At 36.4% G+C, this 24,896-nt stretch overlaps 2 protein-coding genes across 7 annotated transcripts in view; one reads left to right on the top strand and one right to left on the bottom strand.

The window, feature by feature from the left end:
• The window catches only part of hiw (MYC binding protein highwire), a 507,580-nt gene that overhangs the window by 78,439 nt on the left and 404,245 nt on the right, over positions 1-24,896 (bottom strand). For all 5 annotated transcript variants that reach the window (XM_069830497.1, XM_069830498.1, XM_069830496.1 and 2 more), the window contains exons 35-37: positions 6,909-7,131; positions 2,315-2,500; positions 592-768 (exon numbers count right to left, since the gene is read on the bottom strand). In XM_069830497.1, the coding sequence (XP_069686598.1) occupies positions 592-768; positions 2,315-2,500; positions 6,909-7,131 (586 nt within the window). The remainder of the gene's footprint in view (positions 1-591; positions 769-2,314; positions 2,501-6,908; positions 7,132-24,896) is intronic.
• LOC138703008 (uncharacterized) overlaps positions 23,465-24,896 on the top strand; it is a 74,065-nt gene continuing 72,633 nt past the window's right edge. For both annotated transcript variants that reach the window (XM_069830503.1, XM_069830502.1), the window contains exon 1: positions 23,465-23,775. In XM_069830503.1, the coding sequence (XP_069686604.1) occupies positions 23,587-23,775 (189 nt within the window). In that variant the 5' untranslated portion in view covers positions 23,465-23,586. The remainder of the gene's footprint in view (positions 23,776-24,896) is intronic.

Below are 24,896 nucleotides of genomic sequence, written 5' to 3'. Positions count from 1 at the left end.
CCTTAAAAGCCATTTGTAAGTAAGTAAGTAAGTACTCAGAAAAGACTTTTCAGTAAGGCTCTATATCTGATGCACTGTATTTTAAATTAGAAATAATAAATTAAGGCGTGTGCTCTACTATCTTGATTAAAATTTATATTTATTCCTTTGCAAGCAGGCCTACTCAAATTTTATTTCATTTTGATGCTTAATTGGAAAACTTAAAAATATCCCTTGACAAATTTGTTCAAATGTAAAGTACCATTATATTCAATTGCAATTATCATCTGAAAATAAGTATTAAAATAATACAATAATTATTCACGAAGTCAATACGTTTATCTTCATTTATTTTAGTAAGCCTACTAACTTGCTGTACATTCAAGAAGTGATTTAAGGCAGTTAGTTTTAAAATAAAAGTAAGACCCAAAAACAACCAAAAGAGAACACTAGTCATTATAGCGTCTTATAAATAATAATTCACTTTCTAGTTACAGAAAAGATGAATATTCTCCCTGGGGATGCATTTTCCCCCCAAACTAGATATCATCACTGTCACTGAAGCATGCGTACTGTCTTACTGCATCAAGCACTCTGCATCTCTATACTTGCCTCCTCCATGTCATAGCCGTCAATGGTGACCAGCACAGAATACCAGCCCACACTTCCTGGCGTCCATGTTGCACTGTATGTTCCATCTGAATTTGGACGCACCAGCATGTTCTCGCTCGAGCGCTTAACAGCAGGCGAGGTAAATCGTAGTTCTTCAAAGGAATAGTTTTCATAAGCCTACACAAAAAAATCTGCATTATAACAGAAACAAATACTGAAAAATATCAATATTAATTTCATGCTAATTTAATATACTTCATTAAGTCAGTGGTCGGCATTTCTTGACTCGCAAGTCAACCCCTTAATTCACAAGGAGAGCTGAGGGGTAAGGCATAATCTCCCTTCTCTTAGCCATTATTTGTTCATTCAAAGTTAAGCAATGTGGGTACACTGTTCATCTCTGCGCACTGACAACTTGCAATAGTGAAGCTGTTCCCCGTCTTCTTCACTTATAACTACCCTCTTCTACCTCCCCCTTTCCTGTGTTTTGCGGGCTGCATTTTATATGGCGTAATCTTTGCCGACCACTGCATTAAGTAATATCGCCATGTTTGGTACGTACAGAGTGGAGTTACACGTACAAAAGACAACTCTATGATACCAAAGATATTAACACAACATAACACTGATGGTTATGGTTGATGTTTGTGGTGACAGTATTAGTGAAAGTCACAGAACAATATGGCTTAGTGATGGAAATACATGATGGTACGCTGGAGTTCATAGAGTTAGTATGATGGTATGGTGGTATAGTGGAGATGGAGTTGGTATGGTGGTACAGTGGAGGTGATGAAGTTGGTATGGTGGTACAATGGTGTTGATGAAGTTGGTATGATGGTACAGTGGTGTTGATGAAGTTGGTATGGTGGTACAATGGTGTTGATAAAGTTGGTATGATAGTACAATGGTGTTGATGAAGTTGGTATGGTGGTACAATGGTGTTGATGAAGTTGGTATGGTGGTACAATGGTGTTGATGAAGTTGGTATGATGGTACAGTGGTGTTGATGAAGTTGGTATGGTGGTACAATGGTGTTGATGAAGTTGGTATGGTGGTACAATGGTGTTGATGAAGTTGGTATGGTGGTACAATGGTGTTGATGAAGTTGGTATGATGGTACAGTGGTGTTGATGAAGTTGGTATGGTGGTACAATGGTGTTGATGAAGTTGGTATGGTGGTACAATGGTGTTGATGAAGTTGGTATGATGGTACAGTGATGGTGATAGAGTTGATAATGGTATGGTGGTGGTGCTGATAATCTGATCATATTGGTGGTAGCTGTGGCAGTTAAAGTTATGGCTATGGTACCAATGTGATTGGTAATGATATGATTTTGACATTACAGATTTATGAGGTGGTATGGTGGTATTGATGCTGGTTATGATGTCGGTGATTTTAATATTATTTAGACTCGTGTTGTCAGGATGGTGATAATTATGATGTAAGTGGTTAAGATAGCAGCAGTAGTTTGGTGGTGGTGGTGATGATAGACATTCAAGTTGAACTCGCGAGAGGAGACAAAGCATTCAGAAATAACTAACTATACATAGAGGTCAATTTCTTAAGATGAAGATAGATTCAAACTCTAAAACATTATCACCTCTATATTTCACATTCAACAGGAAAACTTGAGTTAAAACGCCTCTTAAATAATTCAAAATTTCTTCCTATCAGCATTTGAAATGAACAACAATATCAAAACATAACGATAATATTCCGCACCTTCATAATAGTGATGGCGTAGTAGCACATCTTGTCCTTAACAGTGACTTCGTATGGAGTGTCTAGAGAAGGATGTGCATGGCCTCCAAAAGTCAAAGCATCTGGCTGACTCACTCGTCGCATCTTTCGACCTTGATCAGAATCTCCAATTTCTTTTTTATCAATTGGTACTGCTTTAACTTCAATCTGACAAAAAAGGAAGGTATAATGATTATATTAACATCAAATACTAATAGCATGCAATATTTCTCATATTATTTTATGCAATTCCGTTTACTAGGACTTGAAAGGTAATTAATTAATAACTGTCGCTATATTCTGCAAAACAAAACAGTAAAAAAATTGAATGTAAAAATATGTACGAGTATTTTATGTTTATTGCATTACTACATAATAATAATAATAATAATAATAATAATAATAATAATAATAATAATAATAATAATAATAATAATAATAATAATAATGGCTTTATTTAACCTGGCAGGGTTAAGGCCGTAAGGCCTTCTCTTACACTCAACCAGGATTAAAACACGAGAAAATATTACACATAAACGCTATGCAATTACCATGCAATGTAAATATTTGTGTTTTATATGTACTGGAACAAAATAAATGCATATTAATATAATACTCGAACATAATTTCCCAGTACATATTTCAGTTCATGCATTCACTATTCAAATAATTATTTTGTGCGAGATCGTGCGTATTTGCTTGTTTTCCGCACAGAACCAATACGCGGTAATTGTGAAATACCACATTCAGTATTCCCAACGTAACACACATAACAATTTCCCTCTTACCGCTTAAGCGCGACATTCATTTTACTGCTTTAGGCTTTTAACATATTATTTTTAGAGACGTTTAACATAGTAATAATTATAAATTGGAAACTTACCACTGCAATTTCACCTAAATTGCAATGTTAATTATTGTTTTTAAATATTTGCAAAAATTAAGTAAAGTCTACTACTCCACGAAACTTATTGCATTCCTGATACAAGTAACATTAAGGAAGCCGTGAAAAAATCAACGAGATTCCAGATGCCGATGTTATTACTGCAACATGTTATATAAATAATATTGTTAAAATATTAAAATGAAAAATAAATCATTACATAACCTTACCGTTTGTTTTAAGTTCGCATTTATAGACTGGGGAAAAAAAAGACAGACGTATATCACGGCCTGCTGGAGTATAGTAAACACAGAAAACATTTTATAGCAACAATGTTGAAGAAAGATATTTTGGTTTTCCGAAGTTGCCGTCATTAAACAGGAACCAACATGGAGATTTCATTGCAACTAATTAGAAATTCGTCTTTCAGGTATGTAATAAACGATCTTCGCACAAAATAATGTACGATACACGAGCGGTATGTTTGTTTTCATGTTCTCGGAAATTAAAAAAGCTCAACTACGTTTCGCTTTTTCAATCTTTTCCTCGACCATGAAAACGTCAACATACCGCTCTTGTAACGTATATTACTATTACGATAAATTGTGACAAATGAAGTATTAATCCCTTCACAATATCCAGTAAATTATGAAGAACCATTACTATGAAAATAATATTAGAAGACAAATTATTATCAAAAAAGGAATATAACAAACAATTGTTTAGGGAAAAATATTCCTCAGAAATAGTCATAAAGAAAGGCAAACTATTGATAAAAATAGTTTCTGAATATTAAAATTTGATTTCCATAAAAATCTTAATAAAACAATTATAGATGAGCGCTCTATAAATTCTATTTCATATAAAAAAGTGGAAAAGTAAAATTGTAAATCAAATTTAATGTTTCACTTCTCTGCACAAAATATGAAGCTGATAAAATTTAATATAATTACGGATAAATTGTAGCACGTCACACGGATTAAAAAAATTATTAATATTTAATACTTATAATAATTTATTAATTTCCATTATTAATGTGCCAACCAAGACTGTTGTTAACGAAATTTCAAAATATTTGCCTAGTTCTTAGAAACGTTAAAACTAGGCAACTATTTTGAAATTTCGTTAACAACAATGACTATTTACCATACCTTAAATTAGAATACGTAAGCCATAAATATTAAGGAATGATTTCGAACTGCTTTCTGCTATAGAAAATATTTAAGAGAAAATGAGCATCTAGATCACGGATGTCAAAGCGTCTGTATTATGTACTCATACTACAAGCAATACAAATCCAACAAGGTTCACTTTTCAGCGAGATGAAGTACAATCATTGCTCTTAAGGAAATGTTGTGCGGGTTCTTGAGAGCACGCAGTGCAGGCGCTTTGACATGCCTAATCTAGATGCTGAGCTCTAATCAGAATCCAAAATGTAGCACTTAAATAATAAAAAATTTGTTCATAAATTTTATTGGAAACATTTAGCTCCTTTATCCATAAACTAGAATAAAAGGCAATATCTGTTATCACAATAAAACATACAGGACGACAAAGATTAAACTACCGGCTTTACACGTCTAAGTATAAAATCTGGGTTCAAATTCAGCAGAGACAGGTGGCGAAAAGGGTGCTCTGCAGGGGCGATTTCTCCGGGCATGCTATGCTTGCTGCGCAAGCCCAATATTTTCGAAGAATGTGTATTTATCAAAATGGCGTTACGTACATTAAAATTTATTTTGATTTTTGGAACATTGTATAGGCGTACTACCATCCGCAGGTTGCATACCGCACGTATCGCAACGCTTGCTCGTTTCTCAGAGCTACAGGAAAGACGTAGAAATAGCGAGAATATGATGCGCGCGCAAGTGCCTTCCTCCTAGGCGCACATGCTCCTGTTATGTGTTGTTTGAAGCTCCGGTCCGAGAGCTACACCAACGACTATTTAACGTTACACAGACCAGTATTGGCAGCGGGAATGTGCTGTGTTTTGCGAGTGCAATGTAATTGTATGAGTGGAATGCATGTGTTAGCTGCTGCATATATTATTAATTCTTAAACATTAATTTGAAGTATTGCAATGAGTTCGGAATTGTGTGTTATTGAAACCCCATTAGTAAATCCATTTTCCCGAAGGACTATTCAAGAGAAGTCAGACATTATACAGAATATGTGCTGTCGTTCAGTGAAGCTCAATACAACAATATACATTGGTTGGCAGGGTCGAAAAAAAACTAAATAAACTGTTTTGTTGGCCATGTTTGTTATATTATATCGAACTTCTACATCTGATAAGCGAATATGATTCATGACTCATAATGATTTCATAATTATAAAATAAATTATTTATGTGAGTCTGATTATTTTTATTAATTATGAATTATTATATCCTCCCATCTTCCCCTATGAATAAAAGAGCAAGCCTAACTTTCCTGACTAGCATTCGCCCCTGGACTGCTCTGACAAGTTTTCCAGGGGTATTCCCAAATTTCTTGACACCACTCTTTCTTTTCCTTTAATTTCTATTCATCATCATCATCATCATCATCATCATCATCATCATCATCATCATCATCAGGCTTCGAGACTTTGGACCCGATACAATACGTTTACTGTGCATGCACTATAGGTTGTTTACTCGCTGCAGGTAGACAGAGATGTGTTGAGGTAACAACGTTGCTATTTAGAGTAGAGTACGGTAAAATGGGGAAACACACAAAGGCTATGTACATTCTGAAAGTAAATATACATTACATAATGATAATGTCAAAAGAATGTGAAAAGCATTTATTCGCCTGTCTTTTATAAGCATTTGTATTTAATTATACACAGTGTCAATGGTGGAAATAAACATGTAGCAATTTTAATTTTTTCATTTATCCTATTGGTCGTCTTTCAGAAGTGCAGTTACAGTACCGAATTGCAATGTACAGTACCTACAAGATACATTCTCAGTGTCTCAAACGTAAATATTTTCGGATATCTGCCAAAGTTGGTAATGTAGAAAGCTGCGCTCTACGTCGCATGACGTGATAGGAGCAACACGAAAAAACCTAACATCATTGCAGTCTCTAAGAGACAGTCTTTCATTTTCGAGTGACTCCATGTCCACTAATTTGCTGTTTACGTTACACAATGTCCCATATCCGTTAATTTTACATAAAATTGATTTCCACTTCTGTTTTACACGTTCAGTACCGGTGTATTTGATGTCTCATTAATTCTCTGCATCATTTTCTAAATTAATTTGAGGGCTTCCGGCATCTCTTGCTCTGACTTTTCTAACCGTGTAATAGTTTCAGACCCAGTTTGTATGAAAACCAAATTATTCGTCAGTACCTTCAAATCCAGAGCGTTTTCCTTTGCGTATTTTTTTGGCATCCATTCTACAGTACCCCTTTCCACTGTACGCTTTACCACTATACTCAGTACGCCGTTATGCGGATTTCCCACTGAACTGCTCTATCGGATCCGAAGTCTCGAAGCCTCGTCATCATCATCATCATCATCATCATCATCATCATTATTATTATTATCATCACCTGTAATATCATCATTAGTACTAATAATGCAGACTATAATAGGGAATTAGGTCCATTACATCATCTCTCTCGAGGATAGCTCGTTTAGAGGTTCTTCCGGTAAATTACGTCTATGGCTAAGTTCCTCTAATAACTGACACTAGCAACTGACCTTGAGATTGGGGACATGCACGACGTCTCCGTACTGGTCCTTGGTGACGACCGTGACGATGGCGGGCCAGCCGCACCGCATGTCATCGCGGCTGTAGAGCACTTCACAGCGGGCGGGGTCCACGTACGAGTCCGGCTGCAGCCACCGCGACAACCGACCGCCACTCGTTCCCGGGACGCAGTGCACGAAGTCCTTCAGGAAAAGCCGCTCGTTGGAGTGACAACTGCAACGCCATAAAGACATGCCTTTTTTTATACGCCAGTAATAAACAGTCAGCAAGCAAATAAAATACAGTTCACTCAACTTATCCTAATGTACGATGAAAGAGTAATGGAACGGAGAAAAATTCTCTCCGGCACCGGGATTTGAACCCGGGTTTTCAGCTCTACGTGCTGATGCTTTATCCACTAAGCCACACCGGATACCCATTCCGGTGTCGGACAGAATCGTCTCAGTTTAAGTTCCAACTCTTGGGTTCCCTGAGACGATTCTGTCCGACAACGGGATGGGTATCCGGTGTGGCTTAGTAGATAAAGCATCAGCACGTAGAGCTGAAAACCATGGTTCAAATCCCGGTGCCGGAGAGAATTTTTCTCTGTTCCATTACTCTTTCATCGTATGATGACGCAGAATATCTGCATGGAAGTATCATATGTACTTCGGTACATTAAAATAATATGTTATATTATCCTAGTGTGTTGCAATAATCCATTAAGTTAAGAGTCACGAATTACAAAAAATAGAGTAAGATTATTTCTCTGATTGAGGTTCTGGCTGATATACTATATAGAACCTCTATTATCCGTGGTAATTCATCGAAAAATCGGATAATCCGTAACATGAAGTCCACACCTGTGGAGTAACGGTTAGCGCGTCTGGCCGCGAAACCAGGTGGCCCGGGTTCGATTCCCGGTCGGGGCAAGTTACCTGGTTGAGGTTTTTTCCGGGGTTTTCCCTCAACCCAATATCAGCAAATGCTGGGTAACTTTCGGTGCTGGACCCCGGACTCATTTCACCGGCATTATCACCTTCATCTCATTCAGACGCTAAATAACTAAGATGTTGATAAATCGTCGTAAAATAACCTACTAAAATAAAATAAATAAATCCGTATCATGAAAGATTTCCATAAATGAAGTGCCTGTAGTTTCGTAATTTCCTCCGTGGTTTTGTGTTTAACATGCTAGTTAGTGGATCAAAAGTTCACTAATTTAAGTCCGGTTTTCAATGACAAGTTTTAAGGGAACTCCTGCGGAAAGATATGAGTAGAGGTCTCATGTTGTAGATTTACACACTCGTACTACATACAATTTACCCATTATTTTTATTTTTATTAAATCGCGCACAGTTCTGATTCGACAGGAGATAAAAGTTTCTGCCTTCCAAAACCTCTCAATCATTTGCGCTTTTTTTCGATACTTAGCGGAACACGTTTTATTTCGACACCAATGGAAGACGTTTCACATATTATGTTCTACTCTACGTCCACTCCAACAGCAGAACAAGGACTAAATTGTACACGTGTCTTGCAATTGTGTGGAAACAGATAATGACTACTTTACCAAGTTTGAAAAAACACCCTCTCCAACAAGTAACTGGATAGTACTTTATATTTTGTCCTGCAGAAAAAAAAAAAAGAGAGAAACAGTCGGGTAATCCGCCGATCGGTAATAGGGTGACGGATAATCGGGGTTATACTTATATCTATTATCAGGCAGTACATCTCACTTGACGATATATGTCGGAAGAATAATTGTTTGTATGAATCTGAAGGCTGACTAGTGTAATATATAGCTAGTCGGCGATGTATGCAATGGAGAGGGAAAGGAACTGGCCACCCTATCCCATTATCTCTTGGCCTAGTTGTCTCATAAGTGGTGCCTTCTTGGTATCACTTACGAGGTTTAGATCTATCTTCGGACAGCTGACTACACAACACAGTGCGATTTATTTTTGCAGAGATGAATGGGATGGAATTTTCCACTAACACGGGACATTAAATGTAAATATACTATCTTCACTGTATGTTTCATAAGAAAGTTTTGTAAGTAAGAAATGTTTAAGGGACTAAAAATGCGTCGAAATACACTGACAATTGAAGGGTACACGGGAAAAACGAACAATGTCACAATGCTGTTTAGGGTGGTCTTTGTCTAATTCACTGTATTACTACAAACTTTAGTGTTATTTTTACCAGAAATGGTAAAGGAGAATTAAAACCACGGATACACTCATCATTTCCTCCATTTCAAGTAGAAACACCAATAAATTTTGCAGTAATATACTGAAATAGATCAATATCTCACCTTTAATGGAAATGTGACATTGTTCGTTTTTCCCGGGTACCCTTCAATTATTTTAATAGGTTAGAGAAACTAATTAAATTAAATTCTAAAATATAAGTTAATTTGCTTTTTTTTATTTTACATATTTAATTTGTTTCTTCTACAGTCAATTGCTTCTTTATTCCTATTGTATTTTAACATCGAGTTTCACATATCGAGTTCCATAAGGCCGTGCCAGAAATAACACAAAATTAGTAAATAACATTGTTGATATTAGAAAAAACAAATATTTTAGAGTTGGAATTAATTTCTCTGAACTTAATAGAACAAAAGAGTTTTTAAACCGTTCTGATGTAGTTTTAGTCCCTTAAACATTTTTCTTTGTAAAATTCTCTTCTAATATATAAACGGAAGATAGTACAGAAAACCCTCGATTTAACGGACTTTGGATTTAACGCACAAATTTTTGTGAAGATTTTTATATTACATTTTAAATTATTTAATTGTACATATTATTATTATTATTATTATTATTATTATTATTATTAATGTCCGCCAGTAGAAACACATTACATAGTGAGATCAAAATGTAGTGCTGTGTGACATGGTGATGTGTCCACTGACTGTGTCATGTAATTGTTATTACGAATGGTCACCAGCCGAAGTACGTCGTATATAGTGAGATAAAAATGCATGTGCATTTAATATTTTCAAATTATAGTGTTACATTTAAAAATATCATTGTTTAAAAAAAACCGTCACTGAACGAACTTCCGATTTAACGGATATCCATTTGCATCCAATAGTCCGTTAAATCGAGGGTTTACTGTAGCCTATTTACAAATAACTGATTCCCCATGTTAAATCCCTGTGTATAGTAAACTAGGTATCACAGTCTAGTATATACAGTCGCGAAGCTCAATACGTAGTAAATATGCAAACATTAGATAGTTGCTCACCACTAGGATCGCTAATATCGCCTCATTACAAGCAATGCAAAATAGTACCGTCATAGTCTATTGTTTCTAGCACCCTCAAAACTCAAGCTTCGTGACTGTATATAGTAGACTGTGAAGGTATGTTACACTCAGTAATTTATATACTCAGCATCTAAAAGCTATAGGGCCTGTTAAAATCTTTAAATACTGTAGGCCTACTATTTATTACTGGAAAACAAGAAAGATAATCTCATTTTCAAATTCTCTATATTACATACAGATATTAAATTTTTAAAAAATACACATAATGGTGTATGCATTTTAATTTAAAATGTCACTCAAAATGTTAACTTTCTATCATCTATTTGTAATACTGCAGAAATGGAAAATAGATGTATAAAGACTGAAAAGCTGTGTTCTTGCAACACAATAGCATATTCAATAAAATGTACTGACAAAATAGTCTATCTAATTAAGTATAAAGGTACGCATATTCACAAATTCGTTTCTAAGGAAATGTTGTTGAGAGAGGGAGGAAATATTATCACTGGCTCGGATAAAATATAATATCGATCCTCACTTTTTCATACAACCTTTCTTTGTTTCATCATAATTATGAGAATTTAAAAGTTTCCATAATACGAGTGTTTGAAAATTAATGAATTCTTATACCTACAGATCTTTCAATTACGGTATTAAAATTATTTTGATATCGCAAAAATTTAAGAGAAGAGCTTTGTTCATTGATAAATAATTTATAATATAATTGTGATAACAATAACAATAGTACTTATTCGGTGAATCATCATACAATAATTTTCTCACAATGATCGCTCTGCAAAAGCCAATAACCCGGGTATTAGCCTACAAGCCATATTTCAGATACGATATCATGTCACCTGATTACGTTGCTATAGTATACGATTAGAACTGGGTAACCAACTGTTGAAAAACAGTTGAAATATGAGTAGCATAACCTAGAAATTGAGGTTAACTGAAAGTGCGTTATGAAGACTGAGGTTGTGCCAAATAGGTAATAACAGAAACTGTTTGTTATATTATAGGCTACAAGGAAGAACAGTACAAAACCTATCAAAACTTCTGAAACACGCAAAAATACAAAAAGTCCGGTCCTGTTCCTGAGGAAGCGGGACGTAACCTAGTGTCGGTCTTCGATACACTAGCTGACAAATTGTATTATTGTAGTCTTACGTATAGAAAATAGCAAGAGTTATCAATAGAGCCCGGATGTTAGGCAAACTGCCTTTATTAATCTGAGTGTATGTATGAAAGACCTATTAGAGATAAACAAGTTTCCACACATTTGGGGACGATAGGCCCAATTTTTGTTTAGTCTTTTTTGCCTATGTTAGCTCCCGTTGCCTATTCTAAGGTTAAATGTCTTTTTTTAGGATTTTTACGTCGTTATTGTAAATTTTCTATATTTTTAATGCATTTAAAATAAACCGCACATAAATTATATCGAAAACAAAAAAGAACGGTTGTACAAATTAAAAATATATATTCATCTCACACAAATATTTGCTGAGAATCTTATTCTCCAGAAATACATGTGTTTCCAAGAAGGCGTAAACTTTTCTCCCCTACCGATTCCATCTTTTATGTCACTTAACAAAGATGTTTGAACAGTATAACCCTCAGTGCTCAGTTCACTTCGGGGTTCACCAGCGAAAGAAAGGGGATGAGGGAAGTATTAAAAGCAAGTCTCCAGGTCCCGTTACTGTTGTCGCTTGCACGCACAAGTCACGCGTACTTTGAAGTCTCTAATCCCTTCTCACACCCCTCTTTTTGAGACAATACACAGTCGGTTTTTCCCGATCTCTGAAAGAAAGTAGAGACAGTCCTTTTGAAATAAGTTGTTTTAAGTTTGCTCCAATCACTTCAGTAGCAGTAGAAAGATCTTTTTCCACCATGAAAAACGTTCTCTCTGACAGGTGGCTCACTATGACAGTTGACAACTTAAAAAAGCATCTTGTTGTGACATGTAACCAAGGAAAGTGAGTACCGTATGGGATAGTTTATTAAGTATTTGTCTATTTTTTATGTTTCCATTAATAATAAATACCTATTTCACTGCCTATTTTCACTATTTTTAATGCCTATATTATTATTTTTTTTATTTTAGTAGGTTATTTTACGACGCTTTATCAACAGCTTTGGTTATTTAGCGTCTGAATGAGATGAAGGTGATAATGCCGGTGAAATGAGTCCGGGATCCAACGCCGTAAGTTACTCAGCATTTGCTCGTATTGGGTTGAGTGAAAACCCCGGAAAAAACCTCAACCAGGTAACTTGTTCCGACCGGGAATCGAACCCGGGCCACCTGGTTTCGCGGCTAGACGTGCTAACAGTTACTCCACAGGCGTGGACTTAGTGCCTATATGTCTCCCTATTTTAACCAAAATAAATGCCTAAACATCCGGGCTCTAGTCATCAATAACATTTTTGACTACAAGGGTTAACCTCGGAATAGCAAGTTCTTTTCATAATCAAGAGTTTACGATAGACTATCCTAACGGACGATTTTCGTACTTTTCCTTGGGACTTCCAGGTCGAGCTGTACCTTTTTCTTTACAGATCTTTGTAGATTGCTGCTTGACAAGAATACTTGCATAAGATGGTCTGAAGCAATAGCTGCATTATGGGAAATTAGTGGAGTGAAACCACTTGCAGAAAAAATCTATATGTCTCATAGTTGGGGAAAATCTCTGAAAAAAAAAACAGCAAGTAATCAATCCAGGAGGGACTCGAAAACACGCCTAAGTGCATCATCGGAGCTCGAGTCCAGCTGGCTACCACATGAGCTACGCCTACTGCGATTCAGATTTTTTTTTAAACCGATGTTTTAATCCGAGCACTGTGCACAAAGGAATTTCTTTTTCATCTGACATCTCCTATATATAGGGTTTCATTCAAGAGGGTGTAAGTGACATATAGACACTAGACAGAGTATGGGCACAGGTACTGAGTGCAATTAAAATAATTGCTTTCGATTGGCTGCGAAGCGTTTTTGGCACGACACAGACAACTTCTGAGAAACGGCTGGCACGAGACCGGGACGGGTGTCCATTAGCAAGGAAACAGGAGGGTGTGCCGAGCCGACCGTTTTAAACAGCACAATTATTACAAAGGCTAGCAATGCACTTATTTCTTACACACTTGGTCGTTCAACATATCTGGAACAACGATGAGACAAACAAGCCTGCCCAACTTGATACGGGTGGAACATGTAACTAGAAGAAGCAGAAAAAAAAGTACAGAGGGCATCCAAAAAGTAAATGTAACGGCACGCACTGTCAGGCGTGTGGTGTCTAAGTATACCGGTAGTCACTGAGGTAGTTACGTGGTCTATATCTTCAGTTTGTCACGCAAGCGGACCGGGTTCAAGTCCTGGTAAGGCCTGGGATTTTTTTAAGTGTCTAATTATACCGGTAGTCACTGAGGTGTTTAAGTGGTCTAGATCTTCAGTTTGTCACTTAGGCGGTCCACGTTCGATTCCTGGTAAGGCCTGAAATATTTTAAGTGTCTAATTATACCGGTATATTTAAGTGTTTAATTATACCGGTATATTTTAAGTGTCTAATTATACCCGTATATATTAAATGTCTAATTATACCGGTATATTTTAAGTGTCTAATTATACCGGTATATTTAAGTGTTTAATTATACCGGTATATTTTAAGTGTCTAATTATACCGGTATATTTTAAGTGTCTAATTATACCGGTATATTTTAAGTGTCTAATTATACCGGTATATATTAAATGTCTTATTATACCGGTATATTTTAAGTGTCTAATTATACCGGTATATTTTAAGTGTCTAATTATACCGGTAGTCACTGAGGTGTTTAAGTGGTCTAGATCTTCAGTTTGTCACTTAGGCGGTCCACGTTCGATTCCTGGTAAGGCCTGAAATATTTTAAGTGTCTAATTATTCCGGTATATTTAAGTGTTTAATTATACCGGTATATTTTAAGTGTCTAATTATACCCGTATATATTAAATGTCTAATTATACCGGTATATTTTAAGTGTCTAATTATACCGGTATATTTAAGTGTTTAATTATACCGGTATATTTTAAGTGACTAATTATACCGGTATATTTTAAGTGTCTAATTATACCGGTATATTTTAAGTGTCTAATTATACCGGTATATATTAAATGTCTAATTATACCGGTATATTTTAAGTGTCTAATTATACCGGTATATTTTAAGTGTCTAATTATACCGGTATATTTTAAGTGTCTAATTATGCCGATATATTTAAGTGTCTAATTATACCGCTATATTTTAAGTGTCTAATTATACCGGTAGTCACTGACGTGGTTAAGTGGTCTAGATCTTCAGTTTGTCACGTAGGCGGTCCGCGTTCGATTCCTGGTAAGGATTGAAATATTTTAAAAGTCTAATTATACCGGTAATCACTGAGGTGGCTCAGTGGTCTAGATCTTCAGTCTGTCACGCAGGGGAATCGGGTTCCAGTCTTTGTTAGTAAGCTTGGCATTTTTCATTGAAAAATCCATAGTGACAGTTGTTGCGGACAAGGACAGGGTCCTCCCGTTTCTCTACGTTAGGTATCAACATCATTTCGTCCGATCTTCATTCCGTTATCATTCCATAGTATTCCCCGATTGCAACGCACGGAATTGACTCTCGAAATCTGGATACTCAGGTAACCTTAGTGTAGTCAGCTGGTGTTGGTTGGGAATGAGTCTAGCTGGGGTCAGAGTAAACGTTCTTTCGGATCAGTGCAGCCCTATGGTTCGCGCTATCCTTTCAGGATATTATACTGTGCCAATGCAACGCCGTGAACCGAATAATATCTCATACGGTTGTACCCACGGAATGACTACATTGGATACGTAGAACCAACCGGTTGTCATTTCAATAAGAATAAGCTGTATAAAAATATGAACAATGTAATAAATTTGCAATGTAACCTAATTGCTGTTGTTGTTTAGTCAACTGTCCGAAGACAGATCTGGACCCCACAAGTGACACCAATAAGGCATCACTCACGAGGTAACTAGACCAGGAGATAATGGGATAAGATGGCTAGTTCCTTTCCGTACACACCGCTGACTAGTTACATATTACACTAATCGGACTTCAGGTGCATACAAACAATTATCACACTGTAAATAAGCAGTGAAATGGAATGTAGTATAAAGACAATACTAAATATATAAAATACGTAAATGACAGACAATAAAAAAGGATAAAAATATCCCAATGTAAACCAATGGGAAGATACTGAGAAAGAACAGGTAAGTGATATGATTCAAAGAATAGGGAAGTGATATGATTTCTTCTGAATTATATTTATTTGTTTTATTGGGTTATTTTACGACGCTGTATCAACATCTAGGTTATTTAGCGTCTGAATGAAATGAAGGTGATAATGCCGGTGAAATGAGTCCGGGGTCCAGCACCGAAAGTTACCCAGCATTTGCTCGTATTGGGTTGAGGGAAAACCCCGGAAAAAACCTCAACCAGGTAACTTGCCCCGACCGGGATTCGAACCCGGGCCATCTGGTTTCGCGGCCAGACGCGCTGACCGTTACTCCACAGATGTGGACATTCTGAATTATAAAAAAAAAAAAAAAAAAAATCGAAAGGTGCATAGCTTTAATATGCTACATATTTTATTATAGTCGCGTCGCTGTTATTTCCGGCGTGACTCCTCCTCTTTGCTTATGCCTTAGGAAGTGAAGGCTCTATTAAATCTAGGTAGGTAGTATCGTTCGCCATTTCTGTTCTTTCGTTGCCGAGCTACCAGACGAGGAATCTATTTGCCGCACCGTTAAACATTATCATGTCGTAACTCCTATGATAATAAATCAAACACACTGTAATTGAGCGGCAAATAACGTCTTCGTCTACTTTCTGCGAACGCCAACGAAAGAGCCAACATGGCGGGCGATTATATTAACTATTTATCGAGCCTTAGGAAGTGCATAACGTCATCAGCAGCGAATCACAAGACGCACACGTTTAAATGTAGCCGAGCTGCAACGTGATTGGCTGTCGGAAATAAGAGCGACGGGACTAATAGAACTACGATTTGGGTGCGATCACCTGTCGACAGATTCACAACAATGGGAAGACAAGAAAAAAAAGTGAAGATAATGAGAACAAGGGGAAAGCAATGAGAACAAAGAGAATACAAAGAAAATAAACGAAATACAAAGAGAATAAAGTAAGGCAAGGAGAGCAAGGTGATACAAGGATAACAAGGAATGTAAGGACAACAAAGGAAAAGCAAGACGAAGGGGAATACAAGGAAAACAAAGCGAAGACAAGGAGAACAAGGGGAGGACAGGAAGAAAAGGGGAAAGCACGGAGAACAAGGAGAATGAAAAAAGAACGAGGGTAAAACAAGGAGAGCAAAGGGAAAACAAGGTGGATAAGGGAGAACAAGGAAAAGTAAAGAGAATAAGGAGAGGTCAAGTAGAAAAGGAGAAAGCAAGGATAACAAGGGAAGGACAATAAAAATGAGAACAAGGGAAAGACAAGAAGAACAAAGGGAAAAATAAAGAAAATAAAGAGAGGTCAAGTAGGAAAAGGAGGATAAGAAGACAAGGGGAGTGTAAGAAGAACAAAGGGAGGACGAAAAGAAAAGATGGAAGCAAAGAGAACAAGTGGAAGACAAGAAGAACAAAGAGAAAGTAAGGAAAATAAGAGGGCAAGAAAAAAAGGAGAAACCAAGGAGAACAATGGAAGGACAAGAACGACAAGGGGAATACATGGAGAACAAGGGGAAAGCATAATCTTATGTTAAAAAATTGCAGTAAATACAATACAACAAAGATCTTCGGGAGTTCGTGAATCCCCTGTCACTTTTTCGAACTCGGGAATGCTGAATACGTGTATTTTCCCGGAAATCTTGAAATCGACATTCTGCAACGCCGCAATAATTTCCCTTTGTACTTCGTACAATGAGAGATTAAAACAAGACATATACCGCAGCGCTTACGAGACCTATCAGGACCGTCACTGTGAATTATTTAGTAGAACCAGTAATAGTCTTACTTCTTATTTATGGGTTAGGGATGAGTTAGCTATTAGTGGCTCCCCGCTCCCACATAAAAAGGAAAGGAGAGAGAAGGGGGCTAAGAAGTGAAGGAAAAGTAAGGTAAAAGGAACGACGGATGGAGGAAAAAAAATTAAGAGGAAAAAGGAGGAAAAAGAACGTTACTCAGTCACGAATTGAGCTTCGAATTACTCAAGGAAAATGAGAGGTAAAGGAGCTGAATCATTCGTGGACAATTACAGGATTATATCCACGTTATAACGCAATGCCCATACTTCGTGCGAAATCCCTACAGGTTTGAGTGCAAGTTTTGTATATAAAGAAGGGTATTTGGTATACGCAGGCTTGACACGTGGTTGTGAATTCGATTTCTGCCTAGGGCACCACAGTACCACACGTCTTAACATGAATGCTCAACATCTCAACGATTAGTTGATACAAATAAGCTGTTTCTTTCGGCGATCCTTCCAACTTCGCCAGCCAGTACTGTTCTGATCGTTTGCAGCCAACTTCATGGCGACAATATGCCTCGTGGATTTGCGAAAATGTCCGTCATTCCTATTTCTAATTCAAAAGCTGGCTGCTCTCACATTCCAGGACAGCAATTGAATGTGCAGACTTCTGAATCCAGATACCATGGCCCAGAAGCGGCTCGTTTAAAACATTTTATTTAATTCCATGACAAAATTACAGTCTTTGAAGAGCCTGTTTTAGTTTATACTTGAGTCTTCCTAGATCAGATCCGAGAACGATATATCGGTACTGTCCACAATTCCCGAGGGTACAGTCTAAACTTCGAAACAACAAAAATTAAATTTTAACACATTGTTATTAGTTACATCTTATAAGAAATGTAACTACAATTGTCAAAAAACATATCTTTGTGCGAGATCGTGCGTATTTGCTTGGTTTCCGCACAAAACCAATCCGCGAAAAGTCTAAAATTCCACATTCCCAATCTAACACACATAACAATTTCCCTCTTCTTACCGCTTAAGTGACATATTGATTTTACTGCTTTAGGTTTTTAACATATTATTTTTAGAGACGTTCAATATAGTAATAATTATAAATTGGAAACTTACCACTGCAATTTCACCTAAATTGCACTGTTAATTATTGTTTTTAAATATTTGCAAAAATTAAGTAAACTCTACAACTCCACTAAAGTTACTGCATTCGTGATGCAAGTAACATTAAGGAAGCCGTGAAAATATCAACAAGATTCCAGACTCATCATAGACTGGGGGAAAAAAAAGACAGACGTATATCACGGCCTGCTGGAGTATAGTAAACACAGAAAACATTTTAAAGCAACAATGTTGAAGATAGATATTTTTGTTTTGCAAATTTGCCGTCATTGAACAGAAACTAAGATGGAGATTTCATTGCAACTAATTAGGAATTCCTCTTTCAGGTATGTAATAAACGATCTTCGCACAAAATAATGTACGATACACGAGCGGTATGTTTGCTTTCAATTCTCGGAAATTAAAAAAGCTCAACTACGTTTCGCTTTTTCAAAATTTTCCTTGAACATGAAAACTTCAACATACCGCTCTTGTAACGCATATTACTATTACGTATTGTAATTAAATTTTAACTAATTACAGCAAAAAATTCACATTTCAAAAATGAGGGTTAAGGGCAGCGGGCTATGAACGCATACAATAATTATGTTAAAACATGCACTGACACTTTTGACAATATCTACCATAATATTTATGATAGCCATACATAAATTTTATCACTGAATCTCGAAAGAAAGCTGAATTGAATGACATACAGTTAAATTAATTTAGATTATTCATCTGATCTAAATAATTTATGTAATTGTTGCAACGAATCGAAAAGACACAAACATAAAACCACATAGGTACAAATTCCTGGTAAACCAATGATCTCATTGGTCCTGAATTTTGATCAGATCTTACATATACATACAGCTGTAACAAACTTGCTTTTTACTAAATTTGAGAAAGATTTGTTGGTTTTGTGATATTTTAAAACATTCGAGTTTGGAAAAAATAATTTTCACAGCATGTATAAAATTATGAAATGAACTTAATTTTCAAGTCATAAAAATAAAAATTGAGTTTCACTATCACACGGCAATATGTAAGATCTGGTAAAAATTTGGGACTAATGGTATCATTAGTATTCCAAGAAAATGTACATATGTGATTTTATGTAAAAATATATTTTCCAATTTTTGCAACAATTAAACAAATTTTAAAGGACAAATTAATAATCTAAATCAAGTGATCTCTAAGCCATTCAATTCAGCATTATTTTAACATTCAGTGGTAAAATTTATGTATGGCTATCATAAATCTTGTGGTAGTTATTGTCAAAAGTGTTGCTGCATATTTTGCCATAGTTTTTGTATGTTTTCGTAACTCTCTGCCCTTAAGCCCTTTACCTAAACACCATCGCTATTGTTAAAGTAAATAAACCTCTAAATCTAGTAAATATAATACTTCTAACTTTATATTATATAATTTGTAAATATCTACCTCATTTTAATCATTAAATTTTTATGTCTTTTTTTTTATATCCAAGATTGTAACACTGACAATGTCTATAGTGAAGTTTTTCATTCAATGACAATAAAGATGATGATGATGATGATGATTATTATTATTATTATTATTATTATTATTATTATTATTAATATTATTATTAGCGCACATTTAAACAATTTTTACTGCACAGTTGCATGTATATTTTCAGGTTTTTTAGTGCATGGAGTTCCGTGGTCTAGTTTTATCCGAAGAAGAAGTTTTCAATCTTGACAGCCAGCACTGCAAAATCTTCTGACGTACAATAAGAACTTCACATGCGAGCAGTCACTTGACCTGAATATAGATTACGTGAGAGGAAAAAAAGTAAAAGCCAAGCGACCGCTGTATATGGCACGCATTTAAGACATAAACGCTTATAGTACTGGTAGGAAGACCAAAGGCAAAAATGACACTGAAATAAAGATAAACTATAACAATGGAAGGTGAGTTTGGGTGGACCTTACTCTGCACAGAACCCAATTTGGGGTTGCAATGAAAATTCATGTTCATTACAGAGCTGCAGGATCCATTCACATGGCAGTGACTGTAGTTAGAATACAGCACACGGAATTTAAAATATATATACTGATTTACATTTTTGTAAGCAAAGGTGCTCCATACGAGCCGCCACTGAGCCAAACGTAACGCGCTCCACACAAACATAAATAAATAGAAATGAAAACACATCCAAAGACTTTTTATGAAAGATAGTTATATTTAGAATATTTATGAGAAACGGGTGATAAAAATGGAAGAAACGCATCAAATTTAGACGCAAATATTTATATCTTAATATCGTTCTTTTAGGTGAACTCTTTTCCATTTTCTTTTGTTTTAATTAATGTTTTCCACAAAAACATACAGAACTAAATTTAAAATCGTCTCCTTACATTTTAAGTCCCACACAATATGACATATTTAAGCATAAAATGGCATGCTGTGTGTTACGTTATGTATACATGTACGTACATTAAAAATACGCATGAGATTTCCAAACATCCTAAGGATACTGCCAAGGAACGAGACAGTGGTCAATATTTTCTTTTGTTGCGACTTGGATATGGAAAATTATTTCCAAACGTTATGAGTAAAATAAATAATTCATTGACGTTTAGGCCGACAAGTTTCAGATTATAAAAATACCGGAATTGACGAGATTTTTCTCTTTTTATGTGAATTGAAAAGAGAAGAGGCTGTTCAGTAATCTTTATATGAAACGAGTCAAATCAGGATAGGAGAAGAAATGTCAGAGGGAAGTCGAATAGGAAGAGGAGTATGACAAGGATGCCCTTTATCACCTACTTGGAAGATTTAGTGAAGAACTGTTTTCACAACATGGAAGGAGTGATAGTAGGAGGAAGAAGAATAAAATGCATAAGATTTGCTGATGATATGGCGTTGTTAGCAGAAGAGGAGATGGTACTAAGGGATATGCTACTGGAGCTGTATGACAGTTATGAGCAGTATGGGATGAAAATAAATGCAAACAAAAACGAAGACCATGGTTATCGAAAGAAAAATAAAGAAGGTGAACGTGCGAATTCTAAATGAGGCAGTAGAACAAGTGAACAGCTTCAAATACTTGAGGTGTACTGTTAAGCAGTAACATGAGCTGCTGCCAGGAAGTCAAAAGGAGAATAGCAATGGCCAAGAAAGATTTTAATAGAAAAAGGAGCATCTTCTGAGGATCTCTGGAAAAAGAACTAGGGAATAAACTAGTGAAGTGCTTTGTGTACAGTGTAGCACTGTATGGGGAAGAAACATGGACATTACGACAAAAGAAACGATTTGAAGCATTTGAAATGTGGATATGGAGAAGAATGGAGCATGTGAAATGGACAGACAGAATAAGAAATGAAGTTGTATTGGAAAGAGTGGGTGAAGAAAGAATGATGCTGAAACTGATCAGGAAGAGGAAAAGGAATTGGTTGGGTCACTGGGTAAGAAGAAACTGCCTACTGAAGGATGCACTGGAAGGATTGGTGAACAGGAAAATGACAGACAACATTGAGATATATAGATGGTATGGGGAGACTAAGAGGATGGCGGAAAATAAAGAAAATTGGTTATCCGAGTGATTTTAAAAGTGCTACGATGTGGAGTAGGCCTACTTGTGCATCGGCTGTACTAGAGCACGGGAAGTTCAGGTGATTTTGGAAGTGAAAATCGTCGAATTTATAAGGGATTGTTTTTGTTTTTAATATTTAGGACGCTATATTTCAGTGGGCCACGGCAGTATTTTCGTAAAAGACGAATATTTTCCTGGACCAAAAAATATAATACAATCATCTGCACTTCCCCTGTGCTAGTTTCTCCTAAGTTTTTACTAACGAATCAAGGCATTGTTGGTTAGCGACAATAGGTTGTTTCTACAGCAGTTTCCAACTGGTTTGAACAGTCACAAGCATATACGCATGGATTTTATTGTTGGTATAGCGATAACTGATTGTTGCTGACTAAAAGTAGCGCGTTCTTACAGTATGTCAAACCGTCACAAACCAATGCCTGACAGAACTGATTTCAGGATCAAGTGCAAACCAATCTCAAATCACAATTGACGCATGCGCATTGAGATAGTTGTGCTGCATCTTTAATCAATGAACTGACACAAATGTAGACCTACTTTTTGCATTAATCTTTTATGTTTCTGTGTTTATCTACATCGATTATTAGAATACGTACTTACAGGTTCATTGCCGCCCTCACATAAGCCCGCCATCGGTTCCTACCCTGTGCAAGATTAATCCAGTCTCTATCATAATATCCCATCTCTCTAAAATCAATTTTAATATTCTCCCATCTACGTCTCGGCCTCCCCAAGGTCTTTTTCCATCCTATATGCATTTCAGGATTCACCCATACGTGCTACATCCCTGCCCATCTCAAACGTCTGGATTTAATGTTCCTAATTATGTCAGGTGAAGAATACAATGCGTGCAGCTCTGCGTTGTGTAACTTTCTCCATTCTCCTGTAACTTCATCCCTCTTAGCCCCAAATATTTTCCGAAGAATCTTATTCTAAAAAACCCTCAATCTCTGTTCCTCTCTCAAAGTGAGAGTCCAAGTTTCAAAACCCTATAGAACAACCGGTAATATAACTGTTTTATAAATTCTAACTTTCAGATTTTTTGACAGCAGACTTGATGACGAAAGCTTCTCAACCGAATAATAACAGCATTTCCCATATTTATTCTGCGTTTAATTTCCTTCCTAGTGTCATTTATATTTCTTACTGTTGCTCCAAGATATTTAAATTTTTTCATCTCTTCTAAGGATAAATCTCAAACTTTTAAATTTCCATTTCGTACAATATTCTGGTCACGAGACATAATCATATACTTTGTCTTTTCGGGATTTACTTCCAAACCTATCGCTTTACTTGCTTCAAGTAAAATTTCCGTGTTTTCTCTAATCGTTTGTGGATACTGCGAAATTTAATTATGTCTTCAATATACTAGATTTTACACTAAATGAGTGTTCTTACAGGGATTGTTTGAAATTAGTTTCAACCCGATTATCGCTGATCATGCGCAATAGTTGAGGTTGGAATAGTTTTCAAACACAAACCATCACACACTCGCCGTAGAAACAAACCTAATATAAGGAAAACTTTGAACTGGTGCACGAGCCGCCGCTGACAAAGAGTGCGATGTGCTCGGGGGATGGCAGCACGCGCGGCGGCCTTCACAGCGACTCGTCGCCGCTCTGCAGCCAGTCAGTCGCTCGTTCGGTCGGCGTGTGGCCGCACGTTGTGTCGTGAGTGCGAGTGCAGCATGCTGGAGGAGCCCGCAGTCTAGGGCGCGGGGGGCGACATGGTGGTTCCCGGCTTACAATGGGTGGCGCGATAACAACGGATGCTGCCCGCAACACGCTGCTTCTCTCGCTTTTGTTTGGAATGTTGATTCGCGCAGTGGCGTCAGCGTCGTCACCCGACGTCTCCGTCTGTATGCGCGAGGGATGTAACTGCACCAGCATGGGCCCGCAGTGGCTCAAAGCCACGTGCGTCTTCGACAGCAAACAGGCAAGTCCTGCGAGTTCTTCTGACGTACGTGGTGACAGCAGCCTCCAAACCGGCAAACTCCTTAGTAGGCCCCGATTTTCAGGAATGAACATGTTCTATTCACATTTTATCTAGAATTTTCTGTGTTCTATTACGTTATAATATATTATAGGCTATTTCGGTGAACAAAACATGAAACTTTCACATAACGATGGCCTAGATCGAATACCACGTATGTGATTTTTTCCAAAATTTTCAGGAGAGACATAAAACTGTTTATTATTATTATTATTATTATTATTATTATTATTATTATTATACATTCTATCTGCTTGAACCAATGAAAAGCACAACAATCTGTAAGAATATTCCAAAATTTTCAAGAGAGACATAAAACTGTTTATTATTATTATTATTATTATTATTATTATTATTATTATTATACATTCTATCTGCTTGAACCACTGAAAAGCACAACAATCAGTAAGAATAGTGCAACATTTTCAGGAGAGACATAAAGCTGTTTATCATTATACATTCTATTTGAACCACTGAAAAGCGAAATAAGCAGTAAGAATAGTCCAAAATTTTCTGGAGAGACATAAAACTATTATTATTATTATTATTATTATTATTATTATTATACATTCTATCTGCTTGAACCCCTGAAAAGCACAATAATCAGTAAGAATACTAATAATGTATAATGTAATTTAGGTCTCTCCTGAAAATTTTAGAAAAATCACATAGGGGTGAGTCGGGTAGTATCGGACATCGGGTAATATCGGACAGTGAGTTTCTTTCATATACCACACGATGATAGTACCTGACTGACGTGGTTACGTTTCTGTGATGTCGCATAGAGAAACGTAACCATGTCATTCAGGTACTACCATATGGTGGTAGATGAAAGAAACGCACTGTCCGACACTACCCGATGTCCGATACTACCCGACTCTCCCCTACGTGGTATTAGATCTAGGCTATCGACAACCTCTCTTCAAAAATATAAAAAGGAATCGGCCTAAATCCCCTAGATCTCTATTTCAAATCTACAAAACCTCAAGTCTATTTCACTGTTTTTGTTATGCATGTATTCAGTGGCATAACAACGGGAGGGATAAGATTTACCTCCTCTAAAA

The sequence above is a fragment of the Periplaneta americana genome, chromosome 7 (genome assembly GCF_040183065.1).
Source record: "Periplaneta americana isolate PAMFEO1 chromosome 7, P.americana_PAMFEO1_priV1, whole genome shotgun sequence".
NCBI classification, from domain to species: domain Eukaryota; kingdom Metazoa; phylum Arthropoda; class Insecta; order Blattodea; family Blattidae; genus Periplaneta; species Periplaneta americana.
The sequence above is the reverse complement of the archived record's forward strand: the minus strand, read 5'-3'. Positions and strand labels throughout refer to the sequence as shown.